At 35.3% G+C, this 22932-nt stretch overlaps 1 protein-coding gene across 2 annotated transcripts in view; it reads left to right on the forward strand.

The window, feature by feature from the left end:
• Nucleotides 1-10095: 10095 nt before the first annotated feature.
• The window catches only part of als2a (alsin Rho guanine nucleotide exchange factor ALS2 a), a 43345-nt gene continuing 30508 nt past the window's right edge, over nt 10096-22932 (forward strand). The window contains exons 1-8 of one of the 2 annotated variants that reach the window (XM_087267573.1): nt 10096-10152; nt 10382-10445; nt 13237-13385; nt 15839-17158; nt 19623-19776; nt 19885-19981; nt 21485-21562; nt 21660-21833. In XM_087267573.1, the coding sequence (XP_087123699.1) occupies nt 10423-10445; nt 13237-13385; nt 15839-17158; nt 19623-19776; nt 19885-19981; nt 21485-21562; nt 21660-21833 (1995 nt within the window). In that variant the 5' untranslated portion in view covers nt 10096-10152; nt 10382-10422. The remainder of the gene's footprint in view (nt 10153-10381; nt 10446-13236; nt 13386-15838; nt 17159-19622; nt 19777-19884; nt 19982-21484; nt 21563-21659; nt 21834-22932) is intronic. The other variant, XM_087267574.1, reaches the window with a different exon arrangement.

Here is a 22932-nt window from a genome sequence, read left to right on the forward strand (position 1 = left end):
TTTACTTGTTTTATTAATTTTTTGTCTTTTATTTTTGTCTTATCTGCGTTCTGGAACCGTCCTTCACCAGACTCAAACCGCATTGTCAACTTTACTCTGCGTCTCAAGTCCGCCGTCATACATGTCGAGCTACCGGACAAACTGGTACCAGTGAAAATTCCGTCCATACGGAGGTAAGCAGTCAGTTGGTAAGCAAAAACCGTAACAGTGCTATATCGCCCCATAGTGTTTGTTTTAATGTACTTCTAACTACATAATTTGTGATCTTTAGACATGTATATAGGGCTATGTTTTCAAAATGAGCATGTGTTGCACAAATTTCTGTGAATTTACACATAGTTGGAAACATTTGAGATAATTAATGTACACACATCATTAAATTATATAGAATAGTTTATTGTAAAAAATGATTGCACTATCAATCACCATTGCCCTTTTGCTTAACACATGGTAAAGCCATTACTACTAGCCGTCTCCTAACATTTGTCCCTGTATTGTTGCACTGAGGCCCCTGCGTTACCCCTATGCTCTCATCCTTCAACCCCCTCTTCGTTCAGGGCCTGACGCGGATCATCATTCACCCCCATCCGCAACATGCAAACCCAGCTCATTTCCCTCTGCCCATCACACCGCTCCACATGTCTGGCTTTGATCAGTGATCCTCCACGGTGGGACTGTGATGGGTGTAGAGGCCTGGATCTTTTTCCCCTGGTTCCCCAAAGAGACCTCTGTGCTCTTCTGAACCCAGCTGCTTCCTCTGCCTGCAGAATGATGGAAACGAGCAGGATCAGAGCATTCAGAGCATCACTCACTTTGCTTAGAGCAGCGTTTGTCGAAATGATGTCTCCCGTGGTTATTGCATCACGCAGCCGTTAAATGCGCTGCACACCAGAGATTGTGAACTGGAATCAAGCAAAATACGCCATTGCTTCCATTGTTGTAAATAAGCCTTTAATCAGTCTTGTGTTCAGGTCAAAAATAGCTGCACTGGAAACAAAAGGGGAACTTTTTTTTTCCTATTTTCTTAAAGCAGTGGTAGGGAACCACAATGGCTTGGAAGCCATATGTTGCTCTTTAACCTAAAAATATGGGTCTCCAGCTGTCTCTTTTCAATAATATTTTAAAGTTTAAAAAATTATAACTGTCACTATTAAAAACAATTAAAATACAATTACAATTCCATGTTTATTGTATTTTTTTTACAGCAAAATTACTAAGAACTCAGCTTACAATAAAAGGACGTTTTAACCAAAGCCCGTGCGTGGCGCTGTGGATTAGCTTGAATCGCAACACTAATAAAAGGCAAGAAACTTGGTATGGTGATATATATATATATATATATAGTACTATATATATAGTAGCAAAGACAAAGAGGCTAGACACACAAATTTGAAATTGGAAATGTGAAGGAAAGTTAGTGTTATTTTCTCTACCCAAAGATGAAAGTGTGATGAGTCAATGGTTGAGGTTTACTTTTGCAAAAATACCTCAACATTATAGCTCACCCTTGTGCTGTTCGGGTGCTTCTGGAATCTACATGCTTACCTAAGGGGGTTTGTCGGCCGTTTGTTAAAGGAAGGATCAGAAAAGACTATTGATGGTACTATGTCAGTACATAGATTAGTGGATCATGGATCAGTTTCTTCCTTCATTTCACAAGTGTAAGTAAGTGCGATTAAAATGGTTGCCTCCTTGTTTTCTCTAGCTTGCAAATTATGTATTTATTTGTGTTTTGTTACTTGTAACCACTTCTGCTGTATCTGATTAACTCTTTATATTCTCATATCGCGTCTAATGCGACGTTGAAAACACGACGGATTTAAATGTGTTTGTGAGCTAGCGTTCCACTGCCGTTTGTCATTGCTATGACCACCGTCAGCTGTCCCTACACACGTGCAGCGGTCATTGTTCAAAATAGTTCAGCTTTTGTAAATAAGCCTTTACTCACTCTTGTGTCCCTTTCAAAAATGGCTGCACCGGAAACAAAAGGGAAACCTTTTTTTTCTATTTCCTTAAAGGAACAAGTGTGTGTGGATTGATACTAAATGTGTGTCACTGTTTTACTTATGGTTAAGAATAGAGCAATATGCTGCTATTCAACTGCATTGGGCTCACACACCTACCTGACAACCTCTGTCCCTGAAAATCCGGGAGACCAGGGTGGGGTTTGGCTCGGGGGTGAGGTGTCTGAATAACACTGTTGAGAACCGGGTACTGTGTACTGTGATGTTATTAAGTTAACTACTATGAAGCGCGTTTCAGGCAGCCGCTGTGATCTGATCCTGTACTAATGTTGGCGACCCGGGGGTTTCACAGACCATACCAAAATGATGAAGACTGGAATAAGTAACAAAATGGGTGGGTGGCTGGAGATGTGTCTGATATACAGGAGACTCCCGGGAAAAACAGGAGTGTTAGCAGGTATGCTCACACATAAACTATAAACTCTGACTACTTCAATATTGTTGATAAACTGTGCTGGGCATTTCACTCCGTCTCGTGCTGACCGCTGTCATGCAATCGCAACAGGTTGTCATCAGTCCAATCAGCGCAAATTAGCTTCATGCTAAGGAGCGGTTTAGGAACAAATGAATCACTGAATGATTCATATGGGAGTGGCTGGGATAATTAGGTAAAAATAAATGCACATTATAAAACAATGAAAGTGTTTTTTGAACTTGCTTGGAAAATATGACCCTTTTTAAATTTATAGGGGCTTTTTAATAACTAAAACAAGCTTTTTGTAAATTGATAACATAGCAACATGCGCTATCCAGGCAGACCACCAAACTGCAAATATTGCCATGACAGCAAGAAATGAACACAATGTCACATGACTACAATTCAAAACTATAGAATACACTTTGCTACAATATACGAGACTTCCTGAGTTGAAAGTGAGGTGTAATCATATGCAGCATCCCAATTTGCAAACTATCCATCCTAAATAGAATTAAAAAAAAATAAAAGTAGTACTGTATGTGCTAAACCAAAGTAGGTATGTTGAAAAGAGTATGTCAAAGGTTACCAAATAGTTTACTATTTCCAGTAAAAATTTGTGTAGAACCGTCCACTGGCCATAGTGGACTCAACTCTAGTACTCTAGTGGACCGCACTCTAACCGCGGATATTTCCCACAATACATTGTGCTTTGGACGTAACTTTGATTAATTCAATTCAATTCAATTCACCTTTATTTGTATAGTGCTTTTACAATGTAGATTGTGTTAAAGCAGCTTCACATAAAATATCATAGTAAAACTGGGAAGTGTAGTTCAGTTTTTTTAGTGTTTAATTTCAGTTCAGATTAGAAAAAGGGTACATAAACTTTGTAAATAAACATGGTGGACACGAGAGACTCTGAACGGTCAAATAACATTAGAGAGGCTTCGGTAAAGTAAATTGAAAGGCTATTAATTAATATCTAGCCAACTATAAAATATTTAAACTGTTTTTTCCGTGCTATATTTCATTTGCAACAATAAGGTGAACTTACATCAAGATATGTTTGGACATTAACTTCTATATGCATAATTATCCATAGATATAAGGAGATTTCTTTGCATGAAAGACTCGCGAATGGCAGATTATCCTGCTGTTGCTTCTCCAATAAGGTAGGAAAATAAATATGAAAGAAATGTGGGTGATGTGCCAAGATGATTGACAGGGGACATAAGTAAACAACATAACGAACCATAAAGTAGTATGACCCAAAGCTAGCATATTTTTCTGTTACACACTCAAAAGTATGTACTTTTCCCTCACAAAGGGTATAAGTAGTATAAGTATGTGACTTGGCATGTAGCAGGGGATAATGTATTAATTATAAAGACACTTCCAGACCTGTGCCAGTTTCTGTGATGCATGCATCACAATGGTTACTTATGGGTTAATTACTCATCCTCATTTTATCCAATCTCATGTGACCTTCATTTGACTTTGTTTGCCATATTTTCTCTTCCTTGACAGATCAACACACATTTACCAGTTAATACAATGTATTGCCATTAGAGTTAGCACTGCAACACAAAATTGTTGTATTTCCCATTGTAAACACGAACTATGATCTAATGCAGCTGGCAAGAGGACATAGGCAAACAATGTTGTTATGTTTATTTCTTTTGCCGCAGAATTGGTCTTGTAGCTTTATACGATCACAGTTAAACTACTAAAGTCACATGGAATATTTTAATTATGTTTTTCGTTCCTTTTCTGGACTTACAGCATCTCTGACTATTGCTGTCTATGGTGGATGAGTGAGCTCCAGGATTTCATCTAAAATCTCCTCTAATTTGGGTTCTGGAGATGAAGCAATAGAACCTATATAATTACCTGTGAGGGTGGGTAATTTTAATAAAAAAAAAAATCCTTTTTTGCTGAACTAACCTATTAAACTATTAAAGCATTTGTTATTATAGCAAAGTGTTATGTATTTTGTGGATACTATCAATAAAATTGGGACATAATAAATCCGCCATGTTTTGTCATGCAACCCAAACATTAGTTGTGCTGCTTCACTTTAACTCCTAAATCCTCATGGGAAAGTAGGTAATCTGGGAACTTTATGCCTATATTGTTTTCATGAGGTAATTAGGTAGAAAGTCTTGCGTGTTTGGCGTGCTGTCTGAGGGGAGGCCACCGAGCACAGAATTTTGGCCTGTACCCAAAGCACTAAATGTGATTGTGTTTAGGATAATTATCTGAACGTGCTCCTCCCGAACTTTGTTAATGAAACATCATTTCTGAATACTGTCAATTCAGACATTCAGACATACTCATTGGCTCACCCACTATATGGTGTGGAATTAGATATATTTGAATACTCAATTCTCTTTTTTTTTCAAAGAAGGAGTTTCTTGGACACTGCTGTCAAGTCCCAGCTCGGCTGTCAAAATATAAACCACAGCTGTTTCCTGTTATAGACAATGTGAAGTTTCTCAAGTGTTGCTCTACTCCTCAGTGGACCATTACATATAGCTCTCTGAAGCTGGGAATGCAGTGAAACTGAAGTCTCACTTTAGATAGTTCAATAGAGTACCCGTAAATGCACAGAAAACGGTGCAGGTGGGCTTCAATGCTGATTAAGTGCTTTATTCTGGCTCAAGCACAGTCATTGGCTCAAGCCTTTGTTAGGTTGGACCACAGTCAGTGCATGAGTTGACTGCAGTTCACACTCAGCTATTAAAGCTGAAGCACATTGAAAATATACTGTTCCCACACAGATGAACCCACAGCTGCAGATAAGCCCTGCTACAGAGGCTGTATTAGAAGCACATGCTGATTAAATGTAGGACAGCAGAGAGTTGTGGGAGAGTATGATGACAGACACTAAGTGACATAATGACTGATGAACAGTCACACCCACTGTATAAGGCATTTAAATTCAAGGAGGGGTCTACTGTCCGTCCGCCAATCTGTAAGATGATGCAGCAGTGATTTTAATCAACCCTTTATTTCGGGAAAAACACAGTGATAACAATTAGAGAACAGCAATGATTGTAGCACAAAAAAGTATGACCAAAACTTAAATAAACAAATTAAATGTAGTAATCTCATCTCATTTTCGTCCACTTATCCGGGGTCGTGTCGCGGGGGCAGCAGTCTTATGAAAGAACTACAGAGATCCCTCTTTCCAGACACTTCCTCCAGCTCCAGAATAATTCCAAGGAGTTCCTAGGCCAGCCGAGAGATAAAGTCCCTCCAGTGTGTCCTGGGTCTTCCCCGAGGTCTCCTCCCGGTGGGACATGCCTGGAACATTTTGCTAGGTAGGCGTTCAGGAGGCATCTGAAACAGATGCCCGAGCCACCTCAGCTGACTTCTCTAGATGTGGAGGTGCAGCGGCTCTACTCTGAGCTCCTCCTGGGTGACAGAGCTCCTCACTCTAGTGTCTTATAGACATTATTAGTCTTTCACAGCACACTAGTCGACCAGTCTTTTCGCCCAATTGTAAAGGTACAATGATCTTTAAATGACAATTTTGGAATGACCAACTTTTCTTGATACTGTTTGACTGACACTGACTGCAGTCTGAGAAGTCACATTACACTCTGAAAAATAATGTTTGTTGTTTATTAAGACTACTTATTTAAAATGTCAATTCTTGAGCTTGTTTTGGGAAGATTTCCTTGTTTTGTTTACTCCATTTGGATTGGTAAATACTAATAAGTGCACTTAAATCCTTCATGTTGTCCAAACACAAATCAATTGTGTGAAACCCAACATTTTTTTAGTGTATAACCGCTTTCCATCTTGCAAAATAAGTGAAAAAGAAAAGAAAAAAGAAAAGTCAAGTTAAACCAGATTACCAACATTACCAACATTAATCTGCAGTAGTTACTATAACTGTCAATAAAAATTGATATTTTACTCCTGATAGGGTCACTTTAAATAGGACTAACTGGTGACCTCAAAATATAGGAATATATTGGTTGATTTTTACCACCTCTACTCAGGGGCGGATTCAGTAATTTGGGGGCAATTCTCTGAGCAATTCCAGCCATGGGGTCCAACAGTCCTAAAATGCACCCTTTGCACTTTTAATCACTAAAAAAAAGTTTTTTTCTTAGTCATTCATTCCTTCATTTTCTTTTCGGCTTAGTCCTTTTGTTCATCAGGGGTCGCTACAGCTGAATGAACCGCCAACTTACCCCTCATATGTTTTACGCAGCGGATGCCCTTCCAGTCGCAACCCAAACAACATTCTTGCATTCACACACATACACTACGGCCAATTTATCTTTTTTAAGATTTTTTCTTATATAACCTCCTTTTCTATGTTTTATCTTTACATTTTAAATGTACTGTTTTTTTTTTTTAAATGAATTCACAACTTGTATAATAAAGGTTTTTTAAAACTAAATATTTACTTGATTTGACTGCTGGACTGCTCCATGATTGGGGGTGTAAGAAAAATTTGTTGTATTAATTATGGTAAAATTTTATTTGTTAGACCCTCACCATACAAAATATGGTAGAATATTAACAGTTATAGGTCCAATTTATATTTTAAGGTATTTATCCTGAGGCTCTAAGTGGCTGCTTACTACGCTTATTAATTAAATCCGTCCCTGCCTCTACTGTATATATTCTCTAACCTAATTTAGATTTATTTTGGATAACCCTTTCGGTAAATCTCTACTGGAAAACCATAAAAACAGTTGACTGAAGTATTGAGTCTTTTGTTTATAGTTAAAGAGAAAATTCACCTAAATATTTAAAATCTGTCATTATTTACGAATTCTTTACTTATTCCAAACCTGTTAGACTCTCTTTTGTGTTGCACAATTTATTTATTTTTTTTAAGAATGCTGTAAACCTGTAACCGCTGACATCCATAGTATAGAAGTTAATGTTTACAGGTTTCCAGATTTCTTTAAAAAATATTTTGTTTGTGTTTAAAAAAAAAAAAAAAAGCCAAACAGGCTTTGAAAGAGTGGGTGATGAGTAAATAATGGCAGAATTTAAATTTTTGGCCAAACTATCCCTTTAACATTATTAGTATTGCAGCAATGAGCTCAGAAAGGTTCTAATTACATTTAAATGTAAAGTTTTATAGAAGACTTGTGTAGTAGAAAGGCTTGGCGGTGGGTGTAAAACATTCCTCAAATTCCCATCCAATGCTTATCTAGTTAAAAGAAAGCTGAATGAACTAATTCTCCACATATCTCCACAGCCTGAGAGGGAACAGATGCAGAGGTCAAACGGGGCCTGACACATGCTGAGTGTGACAGACGCACTTAACTAATTGATCCAAACAGACAAGGTGACCATTGCACATGCATGAGTCCACACACGCATTTAGATGTGTTTAAGTTCAACCTCACACACACATACACACCCCTTTCTTCCCCCACCATTTCGTGTTAGTGTTTATGACCACACATACTAAAATGTAGGGCCAAGTTCCACAGGGCAAAGTTGTGCGTTTTATATAGAAAACACTAAAAGTGAAAACAAGCTGAGATCACGAAGGAGTGCTTCGGGGAGGAGATGTGGAGGGTGTGCGTGTGAGAGTCTGGGCTCCTGTGGGTGTCCTGCAGAGATAGCCTATACCTGCCAATCTTTTTTTTACTGCTTGTGGTTTCTCCTCCCCAAACCCAACACCAGCTTTACTGTTTTCTACTTTATGTTACTTGTTGCTGACCTTTATTTCCCACTCTAGGTCAACTTTTATGCAACATTATGGTTATTCAGAGCGCGGTTGTCTGAGTTGTGCTGTGAGAAATCCATTTTTGTTGTTGTTTTGGTTTGTTTAGGTCATTTAGTAGTCATTAAGGTTTTTTGAATGATGTGAGAAGTGCTATCTTACCGTTTCTAATAAGGTTTTATGCCTTTTAACCAACAAAATAGAATTTGTTAGCCATTAAGTCATTAACTTATAGTCTATGCTCCACATTGTGTGCTGGAGATTCCAGGTAAAATAAACATTTCCGTAGTGTTTTTGTGCCCCCTGTTGGGTAGTGAAGCACAACGCATTTTCCAAAACAAAAATCCCTGCCATTTAAAAGGATAGTTCACATCAATATGAAAAATTACTCACTACTATTCCTCAAGTGGTTCCATATATTTACGAGTTTCCTTTTCTACTGAACACAAAAGAAAATATTTTGAAAAATGTTAGAAAACCTGTAAATGTTGTAATGTAGTAATACTATGAATATTATGAGAACTTCAATACTGTTTACAATACAGCTTTAAAGTGAATACGTTCATTCATTCGACTTCTTTTCAGCTTAGTCCCTTTATTAATCTGAGGTCGCCACAGCGGAATGAGTTATTAAGTTTTTATACAGCGGATGCCCTTCCAGCTGCAACCCATCACTGGGAAAAAGTGAATAAGTAAACAGGGCTATTTTCAGATTATTTTGTGGCAAAAATATTAATAATAATAATAATTCTAACTATTATCAATTAGTTAGATAAAGCTGGATATATACATCATTTAATATCTTTTTTAGCTTTGTTTCAGTGACTTAAAAAAAAGTAAAAATAAAAAAAAACATTCTTCCCAAAACATTGCAAAACTGCAACATCATACAGACATGCTGCTTGCATTATTGTAGCACAGATTGTACTAAATACAATGTCATCAAACTTTAACCTAATATATTTATAAGAAACTAAAAAAAGCACAAATTTCAGGGCATGCCAATACTCCTCCAGAGCCCAAAAGACCCTCAGACCCTATAGGCTTAAAGATCTCATTCATTTACATTACAAGCCATAAGAATTACTCGTCTTTTACATAATTTTTTGCTCCGAAATATTGACCACTGAATAATGTTTTGAGCTTATATAAAACTTGGTGGTTCTTCCGCTGTGGTGGCCCCAGATTAATAAAGGGACTAAGCCGAAAAGAAAATGAATGAATGAAAATAAAACATTGACACACACAAACATTTAGTCCAGAACAGTAATTAATAATAATAATCGACTGTAACAACAACAAAAATAAAGGATGTTTCAGATTTTCCTACATAAGTTACAGTCTATAATGCTACAGAGTTAAATAATGAGAATGAATAAGCATGTAAGAATGACAAATGTAAGAAATATTGAATGCGTAGATGTAGGCTATTTATAATTTATGTATGTAAAAGGTTTAATACAAATGTAAAAACCTAAAAAAAAAAAAATTTAGCTGCTTTTTTTCCTATTTTTTTAGATATGGCAGTAGATCATGTGAAGCAGTAGCCTAGTATCTAAATGCAATATTACAGTTATTCATTCATTCATTTTACTTAGTCCCTTCATTAATCAGGGGTCGCCACATCGAAATGAACTGCCAACTTATTTAGCATGTTTTACCAAGCGGATGCTGTTCCAGCTGCAACCCATCATTGGGAAACACCCATAGACAATTACAGTATAACAGCAGCATTTTATGTTTTCCCAAAGTATTTATAATATTTTCTTCTTATAAATAAACCACCAACGTTTTAGAAATGTTGTAAATACCTTTAAATCGTTTTAATACGTTAGCCGGTTTTCAGGAAACTTCCGCGTTACGTAAATATACACTTTGTGACTATGTTGGCCCTCTGCGCCTTCCATAGAACCCAAAACAAACTTCTGAGTGAATCTGATGTCAAGTTCAGTCGCGAGCCTTCACACTTCACAAATATCAAACACAGACAGCGATTCTGCCCTAAGGTACTGTACTGCTGAATTTCACATTTTACTAAAAACATCACGCAAAGTTTCTTAAATAATCTAACAAATAAACGTAATCGACTCTAACCACTTGATGTTTGTTTGCTCTTATGGGCGTTTTTAATCTGTGACAATCTTGAATTCGCCTGTTTTGTAAAAGTGTGTGTCAGATAACGTACTTTCGCTTCTGAAAGTAGTTTTAATAAGCATTTGATCTCATTTGCTGTAGTTGCTGGAGTGAAGGTCACACCATCTAAAATGGATTAAATCATGCTGATGGAGGAACAGGGCAGGTGTGTAACTTACTCTTTTCTGTTTAATGTCACAATTTGACATTTGTTAAACATATATACATTAAACAAATGTTATTGTTTCAGCTCATTATATATAAAAACTGCATTGCAAAAGCCTTGATTTAAAAGGGTAAACGATTTTAATCCATTACATCCGTTAAACTCAACTCAGTTAAGTTTAATCCCACATGGAAAAATATAGTAATTTAAAGTAGACCTAAATACTACTTTTTTACTGTTTTTGAACCATACTAATGTACTTAATTTGATTTGTTGTGGTAATTATTTTCATTAGTTAATAATTTCATTATTAATTAATTCAAAGTTGCTGTGTTAATACCACAACTATTGTAATGTTAGTAGTATAAACAAATGAATAGAGGTACTGTATAGTTAGTTTTATATTCGCACATTTGTACAGTGACAACTTGAGACACGCTCTCTATATTGTTTACCATGGTATTCTGTCTGAAATCACATATAAGTACTTATTGAAAACAACATAAGCACTGTTTATTTGACTATGAACATTGTTGTACTTTGATACTCATTGGCTGCTAATATAATTTCACTATTTAGAATTTGCAAACAATACTTTTCAGAATTTTATACCCGATTATTTGCCAGGGATGTAAATAATTTCAGGCTTGAAATTAAAATAGCTTATATTTCTGTATACAGTCTGTATTATGGAAAGTCAGTTATGGAAAAATGAATAGACCACTTGGGAATGCTCAGTTTCTCTGGATTTACGAGTAAAACATAATTTAGTTGTATCCTAAGACTCTACTAATTAAATGCATTTATATTTGAAACAAAAACTTATGTTTTCAGGCAATGTTTATATATATATATATATATATATATATATATATATATATATATATATATATATATATATATATATATTTTTTTTTTTTTTTTTTCTTAATCCCTTTATTAATCAGGGGTCACCACAGCAGACTTAACCGCCAACTTATCCAGCATATGTTTTAACGCAGCAGATGCCTTTCCAGCTGCAACCCAACACTGGGAAATACTCATCCACTCTTACATTTACACACATATACTACGGCCAGTTTAGTTTATTCAATTCACCTATAGTGCATGCCTTTGGAGGAAACCCACATGAACATGGGAAGAACATGCAAACACCACACAGAAATGCCAACTGACCCAGCCGGGGCTTAAACCAGCGACCTTCTTGCTGTGAGGCGATCATGCTACCCACTTATATATATATACCCACAGTGCTCAGCATAACTGAGTACATCTCATTTTGAAAATGAATATTTTTATCAATTTCTTAGTAAATATAGGTCACATATTTGGGTGTAATTGAACAAAACAGATTTATTAAACAGATATATTTATTAAAATAATATTTTAATCACTGAACGTCTCTATAAATAGAAAGATAATACAATTAAATTAATGCTAAATATTGGGTGAAAAAATATCAACTACATACATTTCAACAATAATTTATCATTTTTACCCAGTACTACACTATGTTTTCTGTAACTTATACTATAGGGCTGCACAATATAATGATATTGCAATGTGTGAATCTGCAATAGTCATATATCAGGATCCCAAGAGATTTCAAGTTAATTGAAACAATTTGGACACAAGACATTATAAAGATTTCTGCTTTAACAATAAGATTATACTGAATTGATTGGGTTAATATATTTATACTATATAGACACTGTTTACATTTAATTATTGAATTTATATGCATCAATACTGTTAGTGTTAAACCATTAAGTGTTGTTGATTTAATTTTTATCTTTGTTCTATTGTTTTCATATGTACTTTAAATTATATTATTTCGTGTATTTTTATCATTTTGTATATTTTATAGATATACACGTGCGTTCCCCTTCAAAATCATCACAATCAGTGTAAAATTGGGATTTTTTCCAAGTAGTTATATTGTGAAAGTATATTCATATTGCAACATATACTGTATTGCAGAAAAACATCACAATGTTTTTTTCAACATTGTGCAGTCCTGTTTTACTACAACACACCACTTTTAACACACCAATAATGTTTACTGTAGTAAAAACTCAAGTAGACCATACAGCATTTTGTGTACAGTTTATCCATTCTCTATTAGTTAATACTATGCTGTAACAGTCATTAAAAAAGTGTTGAAAATAATACTATAACATACACTAGTCAACATCTGAAGTGGATCAAACCTTTCATTAAAGTTGTCCTAAAACTATTCAACAACACTCATTGTTGTCATAGGACAATTTTGAAAAAGAAAAATGTTTGATACACCTTAAATGTTGTCTAGTATATACAGTATAATACACTACTGTAGTATAATTCACAAACACAATAGTATTTATAATAAATATTTAGTAAATAGTAGTATTTAATAGTAGTATTTTAGTAATAATATTTTTTCATGATAGTATTTTTTCATAAAAGGAACATTTTCTTGAGCATTGTAATTTAGATGAGTTGTTTTATTGATTTACATATTTAAGTTATACATGTATATAATTTATTTTTGTTAATTGTGCTGTTTTGGGCTCAAACCAGGAAATTAACTGGCTCTTTAACTGTTAAAAAAATCAATGTCTGTGTGAAACATAAAATTAACTTTATCATGTCACTAATTAAATATTAATATTTGGCAAAACTGATCTTTCTGTCATTATTGCCCCTTGTGTCATTACAAAGCCATATGCTATTTTTTACTAGTGTAATATAGAATTATATTTCCCAGCTTCATGCAAATTTAAAACACACACACTTATATTTGTTGCAGGTCTGGAGAACAGGATGGCTCTAGAGAGAAAGGTGTGCTCTACAGATGGCAGGGCTATTTCTGCAGTGTGAGCCCGGAGAAGCTGCTCCTGTCGAGGCCAGTACTCCATGCTGCATTGGGGTCTTTACATGGACTTCTGCTGATAGAAGGTCAGAACTCTATGACAATTCAAGAAAGCTGTAAATGGGAATAAAATTAAATGTAAATAACCTCATAATTCAGTTAAAGTTATGCTTTGTGATCAGTTAAACTCCCCATTGTTTTTAGAAAAGTCCTTGAGGTTCTGAACAATCCTGCACATTCTTTACCTTCATCTTGTACATATTTTAACTCTTTCCAGAAGTGGCTGTAAAATTATTGTTTTTTTTATTTCTAACAATTACTGATGGTCAAGAAAAAAAGACCTTGCTGAATCTGTTCATCAGGGTTAGTTATATTTCTAATCTAAATAATAATTTTATAATAATAATATAAAAAGTATGTATATTATTGGGCGGCACGGTGGCGAAGTGGGTAGCGCTGTCACCTCACAGCAAGGTCACTGGTTCGAGCCTTGGCTGGGTCATTTGGCATTAATTTTGTGGAGTTTGCATGTTCTCCCTGTGTTCACGTGGGTTTCCTCCGGGTGCTCCAGTTTCCCCCACAGTCCAGACATGTGTTATAGATGAATTGGGTGAGCTAAATTGTCCGTAGTGTATGTTTGTTAATGAGAGTGTATGGGTGTTTCCCAGTGATGGTTGCAGCTGGAAGGGCTGATTAATAAAGGGACTAAGATGAACAGAAAATGAGTGAATGAATATTACTATATTTAGATGTAAACATAATCACAGTTATGTTTATTTGATGAAATCAAATTTTAATTAAATATTTGTTTAATTATACATTAAATCTAATTATCAAATTTATCATAATTGCTTCAAGCAGGTAAGTGGTCTTGGCAGTGTCCTGTAGTTAACAGTTTTTTCTTCTCTATATTTGCACCAGTGTGCAAAAGTGTGCAATTCTGATTGTGCTCAACACTGGTAAGTGGGCTAGACAAACCATTATAGAAGAAAAACTAGAGTAGAAGGAAAAAATGACTTGTTTTAGCATTCATATACTGCCACTTTCTGATGAGTTTTTTTTTTTTTGTCCTCCTTTGTACATCATGTTGGATAAAAGCTTCTGATAAATGAGTAAAATGTAAATCTGTAATATGTTTTGATATATTTTCATTTAATTTATTGTGTTATTCATTTATATTGTTGTGGTCAGGTATTTGCTTGAACATTACTATTTTAAATTTTACTGACAACTTAAACATAATAGTTTATGTTTACATAACTGTTTTCCATCATCTCTGTCCCAAATTAAAAATAAATACTGTATAGACTAAAATAAAGATACTCAATGTCTTACGCAACAACTAATAATAATAATAATAATAATAATAATAATAATAATACATTTTTTTATATTGTGCTTTTTTTAGACTCAAAGTGCTAACAAGAGCATCAAAACAGTAGAGCATGAAACACATGCTCATGAACATGATAAAACACAATAATGTAATAAATATTAATTGAATAATGTCAAATTTAACAAAGCCCGTGTGTACATAACTGATTAGAAGAGGTGATGGAAAAAAGATTAAATGTGAAGTTTATTGCAGAAAAGTCAAGGAGTAATTACTCACCCTTATGTCTTTCCAAATCCCTGAGATCCTTAATTATTATAGCTCAAATTAAGATAATCATTCTTGTCAGTTTAGTCCCTTTATTAATCCGGGGTGGCTACAGCGGAATGAACTGCCAACTTATCCAGCAAGTTTTTACGCAGCGGATGCCCTTCCAGCCGCAACCCATCTCTGGGAAACATCCACACACACACTCTTACACTACGGACAATTTAGCCTACCCAATTCACCAGTACTGCATGTCTTTGGACTGAGGGGGAAACCGGAGCAAACCCACGCGAAGGCAGGAAGAACATGCAAACTCCACACAGAAACACCAACTGAGCCAAGGTTCGAACCAGCAACCCAGCGACCTTCTTGCTGTGAGGCGACAGCACTACCTACTGCGCCACTACCTTGCCCATGAATTAAGATATTATATATATGAAAATCATTCAAATTCATCCTCCGCATTCCAAACGCGCACAGCTCATGAATCTGCACCCTATACTGACACTGAGGAGAAGAAGCTGTGAAATAAAGCTGTTTTTATTTAATGTGTGAAAAAAATATTCTCAATGCTATATGATATTCCGAGTGAATCACTGAAGCCTTATGGTCTATTTGAGAATGTTTTTTTTTTTTGTTTTTTTTTTGTACTTTTCTGAACGAGTTGACATTGTTGCGGTCTATGGAGGATCAGAGAGCTCTCTGATTTCATCTAAAATGTAAAAGGTCTTAGGGCTTTGGAATAACTTGATGGTAATCAATAATACACTTTTCATTTTTGGGTGAACTTACCCTAGTGCAGCCCTAGTTGGTTGTCTTGAGTAAGTTTCACCTAATTACTGAACAGTTATTTTAAAAGTATAAAGAATAAAGAAAACAATTCTAATGATAAGGCTGATTGGACAGACTGTCTAATATTCAGGCTTGTTCCTTTCTCAGGTGGCCAAGTATATAGTTTTGGTGAGCAGCCGTGGAAGCCAGTTGAACCTCCGCCTGCCAGTCTTGTTTTAGAGAGCACCCTGAGTGGTCAGCATGTGATCTCTGTGTCTGCGGGCAGCTATCACTGCTCTGCTGTAACAGAGGATGGTCTGGTCCTCATGTGGGGCGAGAACTCATACGGCCAGTGTGGAGTCTCTGGAACAGACCGGGTCCCCAGTCCCACACCCGTTACTGTGGTGGATGACGAGACTCATCCTCCACAACTGGTCCGAGTCCTAAATGTGGCTTGCGGAGCACAGCACACTCTGGCTCTGTCAAACAAGCATGAGGTGTGGGCCTGGGGCAGCGGTTGCCAGCTAGGACTGGTCACCAATGTATTCCCAGTCTGGAAACCCCAAAAGGTGGAGCATCTAGTGGGAAGATATGTAGTTCAGATTGCCTGTGGAGCGTTTCACAGCCTGGCTTTGGTTCAGTTTCTGCCTTCCCCAGATGCAAGCCAGCAAGCTCAGGATAAATGTGGGCAGTGCAATCAGATCCGTTACACCATGACTGACAAGGAAGACCATGTTGTTATTTCCGATGAGCACTACTGCCCACTTGGAGTGGAACTGGCAGAATCTAAAGAAGGTCGAAAGTCAGGACAGAGTTCTCCAGCTCAAACACCACAGAGCAAAAACTCATCGCCGAATTACCAAGTGTCACCTCTAACCTCAACGGACACCTTTTCATCTTCTTTTCAGCAAAATACCACAAACCAGGAGACACAACCAGACCCTTCTCTATCTGGGACTGGACCTACATGTCTTCAGCGATCCAAAAGCACTCCCTATCCTGATGAGCAGGCTCTGAAAGACTACCTCAAAAAAATGTTAGACCAGACTCTTGCTGAGCAGGCCACATCAGCTGGAGGTTCCCATCCTCCGAGCCGTCAGTCATCACTAACATGTCCTTTCGGATCAGAGCAGAGTGATGAACTTACACTACGTCCCTCTTCACCAGCACTGAGCAGGACTGACAGCATCACATCTTCTGCCAGAAAACACATCATTGCTTCAGATACTGTTACAGAGCAGAAGAACCAACATATAATACCAACACTGGACTCCACTTCTGATGATTCTTCTCAGCACTCCAGTGTGGATGGAGGCATTTATCTCAGTGACCTCGTGATTAGCAATGGCTGTTTGTTTGAATCTTGTGAGGAGGGTGGAGATACTGCTGGGACTGACTTCTGTCCAGTTGATCTGCTTCAAAGCAAGAAAAGCATCAGTCTGACGGATGTTACCTTGGAGGACACTGATCGCAATAGCTTCTCTCCAGGTAATGTGAACTTAAAGGCTTATTTTATTACACCATTTTTTTCCCAAATTGGATGTGTTGACATGAGTAATATTCCTCAGTCCTATATTGTGATTATGAGTCAAATACAAGTTAACCCATTTTGTCTGCATCTAATTAAATGGACAAAATTAGAAAGCATATCAGCATATCAATGCATTTTCTCCTATTTGATGACATACAATCGGATTTAAGCGACTTTAATTGCTTTTTTTTTTTTAGATAAGAATCCGATAACAGTATTTTAGCTTTACACTAGAAATGCTCAAACTAGGGCCTGCAGGCCAAAGTTGGCCCATGGTAACCTTTGATTTGATTTGGCCCGGCATTTCAACTGAGAAGAGAGCATGAGTGATGGGGATAGATTTGAGATTGTCAATTCAAATTTAATGTAATCATCTGTTTGTTGTTCTATTGTTAAAAGCTAACTGAAATTAAATATTCCAGTTAAATTGTGTAAATGGATCAGATTTTGTTTAAATGCACATACTGTCACCCAACAGTGCAGAGACTTTGGTGAGCAAATCAAGTCAAAGGCAGACTCTGCTTGACTAGTGTATTTAGCATTAAACTACACTGTTAGAAATGTGATTGTTTATGTTTTATTGCAGTAGATGATCATGTAAAACATTATACTGCATTAGATAATACAATTTAGAGTATTTTTTTACCCTTTTTTTAATATTATGAAATAAATCCGGAAATTACTTATGGTAACTTTAATGTAATATAGTTTGTTATATTTACTTTCGACCTATGGCTCTCAATGATATTTGATTTTTGGCCCTTTATTCGAAAAAGTTTGGGCACCACTGCTTTACACAATTCCTTCCACTCTGATCAAAATGTAACTTTGATTTAACTACATTGGATAGTTTAAGTGCTTTTTAAAAGAGTGCCTTTTTGCTGGATTTAGCTATTACAAATGAACCTGTAATGATTACGAATTTTGTGCTGATGATTAATTACCCAAAAGAAAGATTTCTTATGGTTATTTATTTACAGATAGTGAGTCTAAACCAATTTATTAGTATATTTGACTAGTATATTTGACTTTTGATATTAAAAATAACTATTAATTATTGCACCAGGGCTAATTACATACAACATTATTGGTTGTATGTAAATGTGGCTTTGGCTTTAAATTGATCAAAATTGTTCGATCTTTCTTTTCAAATATTTAGTAGCTTAGATGTTTTACTTATCCAGGTAGGTTTTGTCCTACTAATGATCACAAACAGATAATTAACTTTACTATAAATTTTCAAATATTTGTTAGAATTCATTTATTTTTCATTAGATGTTATATTTGAAGTTTCCCACTTTTTTCATTTGCAAAATAAAACATATATTAAATTACAGCAATATTGTTTCAATTTTATATATATATCCGTTAGTTGAAAACAGTATGATACATTTGATTACATGACAAGTAGATTATGTTATATCTAGTAATTTTGTGGTGATATTTTGAGTAAACTGTAATTATTACAATTTATTATACAATATATAAAGTCATATATGTTAGCCAGCTGAATTGTGAGAAAATAGCAAGCTTTTCAAAAACAGTACATCACTGAAAATCAATAGAGCATATGCAAAGCTAGTGTTTCTTACCTGATTAACTTCAAGTGAATGGTTAATGTGACCTTTTTCAATTTTACATGGTTCCTTTTACAGCGTCTTTGTTGTAATTTATTTAAAATTTAATCAGTAAAATAGACTTCAGCATTCATTTAGTTGTTTAAGCATTAAAACCAAAATAAATATGCCATTTATATGCGCACGCCCATCAGGATCAGCAGGCGAGCACAGAAACTCCATTGAAAATGCTGGGGTAAAATACATGTTTATATTTTACAGACATGGTGCAGAAAAGTGTCATTTAAAACTGTGATTATTTTACATTCAGAGACCCACTTTATAATATGTATCAATCAGGCAGTGAAGATTGTTGATTTTTAAAGAAATTAGTTCTTAAATGTGCTAATTTTGTAATGGCATACAGTTTACCAGAAGCGTTTAACCCAGGTTACTGAAAAATTAAAAGTCCTTCAGCATATAACCCATTATTTCCTGTCTGAGATTCTATTTAAAACCTACCAGTAAAGGATAAACTTTCAAATATTTTTCTTGGTTTACCCCTTTTATGAGAAAACACAAAGAGATTTTCCACAATGGCAGTGCTTAATGAAAGGTTTCTTTTCCATGATATCTGCATGGATTGAAATATTGAAACTACGGACTGTAATATTACAAAATTGTTATACTGAAAATGATATTATCATTTCCTCACCTTCATATTACTCCAAACCTATTTTCTATCTATATATATATATATATCTATATCTAACTATATATTTATTTTGTAAAGTCTTTTATTCTGCATTTACAATGGACAAAAAACTCATGAAAGACATTAAAAAGCTATCTTGTTAAATTTCAGTCTCGCCTTCTGACACTCACCGAACCAGCAATTTGAGAGCAGTGAGAGCTTCTACCTCAGAGTCCAGAAATCTCCTTCCTTCCCTCTTTACGGAGGTGTGGAGTTGGGGGAAAGGTCACGAAGGTCAGCTTGGTCATGGAGACTATTTGCCCAGGTACAGCAGAACCCTCATAAACATCACACCTAAGTGTTTGTTGAAGTTAAACAACTGGTGTCCTTGACCACAGAGCATGACTGGAGCATTTGTGTTTTCTGCTAACAGGCTACAGCCTCTCTGCATCAAGAGCTTAAGCAAAAAGGAAGTTGTCAAGATCACAGCTGGAGCAAATCACTCCTTGGCGCTGACAGCTCAATGTCAGGTTTGGAGGGATCTAATATTTTAACATTTGATTATAAACTGGTACAAAACATTTGATTTATAGCAAAAATATGCATTGCGGACAAATCATGTATTGTGTTAATCTATTGTCAGGAATTCCTAAAGGCATTCAGTGAAAGTTTAATACTGAAAAGGCTTGAGCACAGGGATTATTGCAGCTAACCTTATTGCACATGCATTAGTAAAGTTTCCCCTTTAGGTGCACTAAAGTTTTCACTGCCAAGTTTTTTTTGTTGGTTTATTTTTAAGTTGCCAGCCACCAGCACCATTTTTTATTTTCAAGGAAAGTTTTTCATTTTTACATTCAATATGATCTACATTTACTCTGATTGTATTTGTGTTTCATACATAGAAGATCTAGAAGTCTCATAACTCATTCAGGACATGCGCTAGACCTTCCCTTAGCAATAATATACCTAAAACATGGATTGCCGTAAACATTGATTAAAGTGGTCTGATGATGTCTGTTTTGAATGCTCCAAAAATGATTTTAACATTATTGGGATATCGTTGTTGTAGTATTCATTCATGCAGTATTTTTAAATAAGCTTTTATAATTATTTTCTGGTACCAATTTTTTCTTTTTTTAGTTTTAGTTGCACTAATAGGTGGCTTTGTGAACTTTATTCATTTAAAAACATGCAGTCAAGCCCAGAATGATTCACACGCCTGGCAAACTCTGACTCAAAGTTTTTGTTCAAATGTAATTAAAAGCTGAGAAATATTTTTTTCCCACAAAAAAGCCATCATATGTACATCATATTTTTGTCGTTTGGGAGAAGACTGCCTTTCCAGTTAAAAAAAAAAATGCTGGTTGAATAAAAGAATTTGCCAGGCAGATGGATAATTTCAGGCTTGACTGTATATTTTTGTACACTTTTATGGAAAAATGAATAGACCACTTGAAAAGGCTCAATTTCTCTGTATTTAGGAATAAAACATAATTTTGTATTATCCTGAAATCTACTGATAAAATTTCTATTAAATTTAAAACAAAATGCATTAATGGTTGCATAAAACAACAAAAAGGTGGCATGTTTGCTGACACTTAGTTTGGCATGTTTTCAGACCATGCTTGTATTTATTAGGCAACACAATAGCTATACTTCACAAGAGTTATTGAAACAGTATTTAGTGGATTAATACTGATTTTAATTTACAGCACATGAAAACTTTCATTATTCTGACCAAAGGTCATTTTCAGAGCGAAAATGACAATATTTATATTTGGAAGAAATGTTCTCAGATCTTTATATAATAAAACAAATATAAATATTTTCAAACCCATAAAGCTATAATACTGTTATTTGTTTGCTTTTTTCAGTTTTGTACTTTTACTTATTCAACTTTAAATATTTCCTAAAATTTTCCATTGACAGCTTTTTTAATTAAATTACTAAAACCAAATTGAACAACAATGGTTTAAACAATTAACTTTTTTTTAAAGTAACTTTTTCTTCTCCCTATTTCTCTCCTCTCTTAGGTTTATTCATGGGGAAGTGAAAAATTTGGCCAGCTGGGTCGTATGAATTCTCCCAGCACAGTTCCTAATTTCACCACGGTATCCTCCTATTTTTTATGACACCATAAATTTTCTTTCATTAAGACATGCATTTGTATGAATGAAAATAAATGTGCATTTTTGCATGTGCTGATAGGTGTCAGATGGTATTCGCGTCTGGGATGTGGCAGCAGGACAAACGCACACTTTGCTATTGGCCGATGGAGACTGTTATCAGCCCATACTGTACTACAGCGGAGAGCAGGTGCTGGAGGACGCAGACAGCAGGACCTGCACTCAGACACCCACCCTTCTGCCTTTCTGCATGAATGTTCGTACCGTTTACTCCAATGATAGTTATTTCTTTTAAAACTTTCAAAACAATTTAAATCAGTTTAAATCAATAAAGCAGAAATAAATTCAGGTTAAATATACCATGGGGATAGAAAGTTTGGTCACCCCAGGTAAAAATTTGTATTAATGTGCATAAAGACGCCAAGGAAAGATGGAAAAATCTCCAAAAGGCATCAAATTACAGATTAGACATTCTTTTTTAAAAAAATAACAGAAAACAAAAAAATGGTTTCTGCAAAAATTTGGGCACCCTGCAGAGTTAATATCTTGTACTACCCCTTTTGGCAAGTATCACAGCTTGTAAATGCTTTTTGTAGCCAGCCAAGAGTCTTTCAATTCCTGTTTGAGGAATCTTTGCCCATTCTACCTTACAAAAGTCTTCCAGTTTGTTTGAGATTTCTGGACTATCTGTCACGCACTGCTCTTTTAAGGTCTATCCATAGATTTTCAATTTTGTTAAGGTCAGGAGATTGTGAAGGCCATGGCAAAACCTTCAGTTTACACCTATTGATGTAATCCACTGTGGATTTTGAGGTGTGTTTTGAATCATTATCCATTTGTAGTAGCCATCCTCTCTTTAACTTCAGCTTTTTCACAGATGGCATCAAGTAACCATCCAAAATTTGCTAAAATTTTATTGAATCCATTTTTCTTTCTACTCGAGAAATGTTCCCTTTGCCACTGGCTGCAATTCAACCCTAAAGCATGATTGATCCACCCCCATAATTAGCAGTTAGACAGGTTCTTTTCATTAAATTCTGTGCCCTTTCTTCTCCAAACCTACCTTTGCTCATTCCGGCCAAAAAGTTCTATTTTATCCTCATCGGTCCACAGAACTTGTTTCCAAAATGCATTAGGCTTGTCTGTATGTTCATTTGCAAAGTTTAAACGCTGATTTTTGTGGTGAGGACGTAGAAGAGGTTTCTATATATATATATATATATATATATATATATATATATATATATATATATATATATATATATATATATATATATATATATATATATATATATATATATATACACTATAGAAAGTCAGAATTATTAGCCCCCCTGAATTATGAACTCATTTCT

The sequence above is a fragment of the Danio rerio genome, chromosome 9, assembly GCF_052040795.2.
Source record: "Danio rerio strain M-AB ecotype USA chromosome 9, GRCz13ab, whole genome shotgun sequence".
Taxonomy (NCBI): Eukaryota; Metazoa; Chordata; class Actinopteri; order Cypriniformes; family Danionidae; genus Danio; species Danio rerio.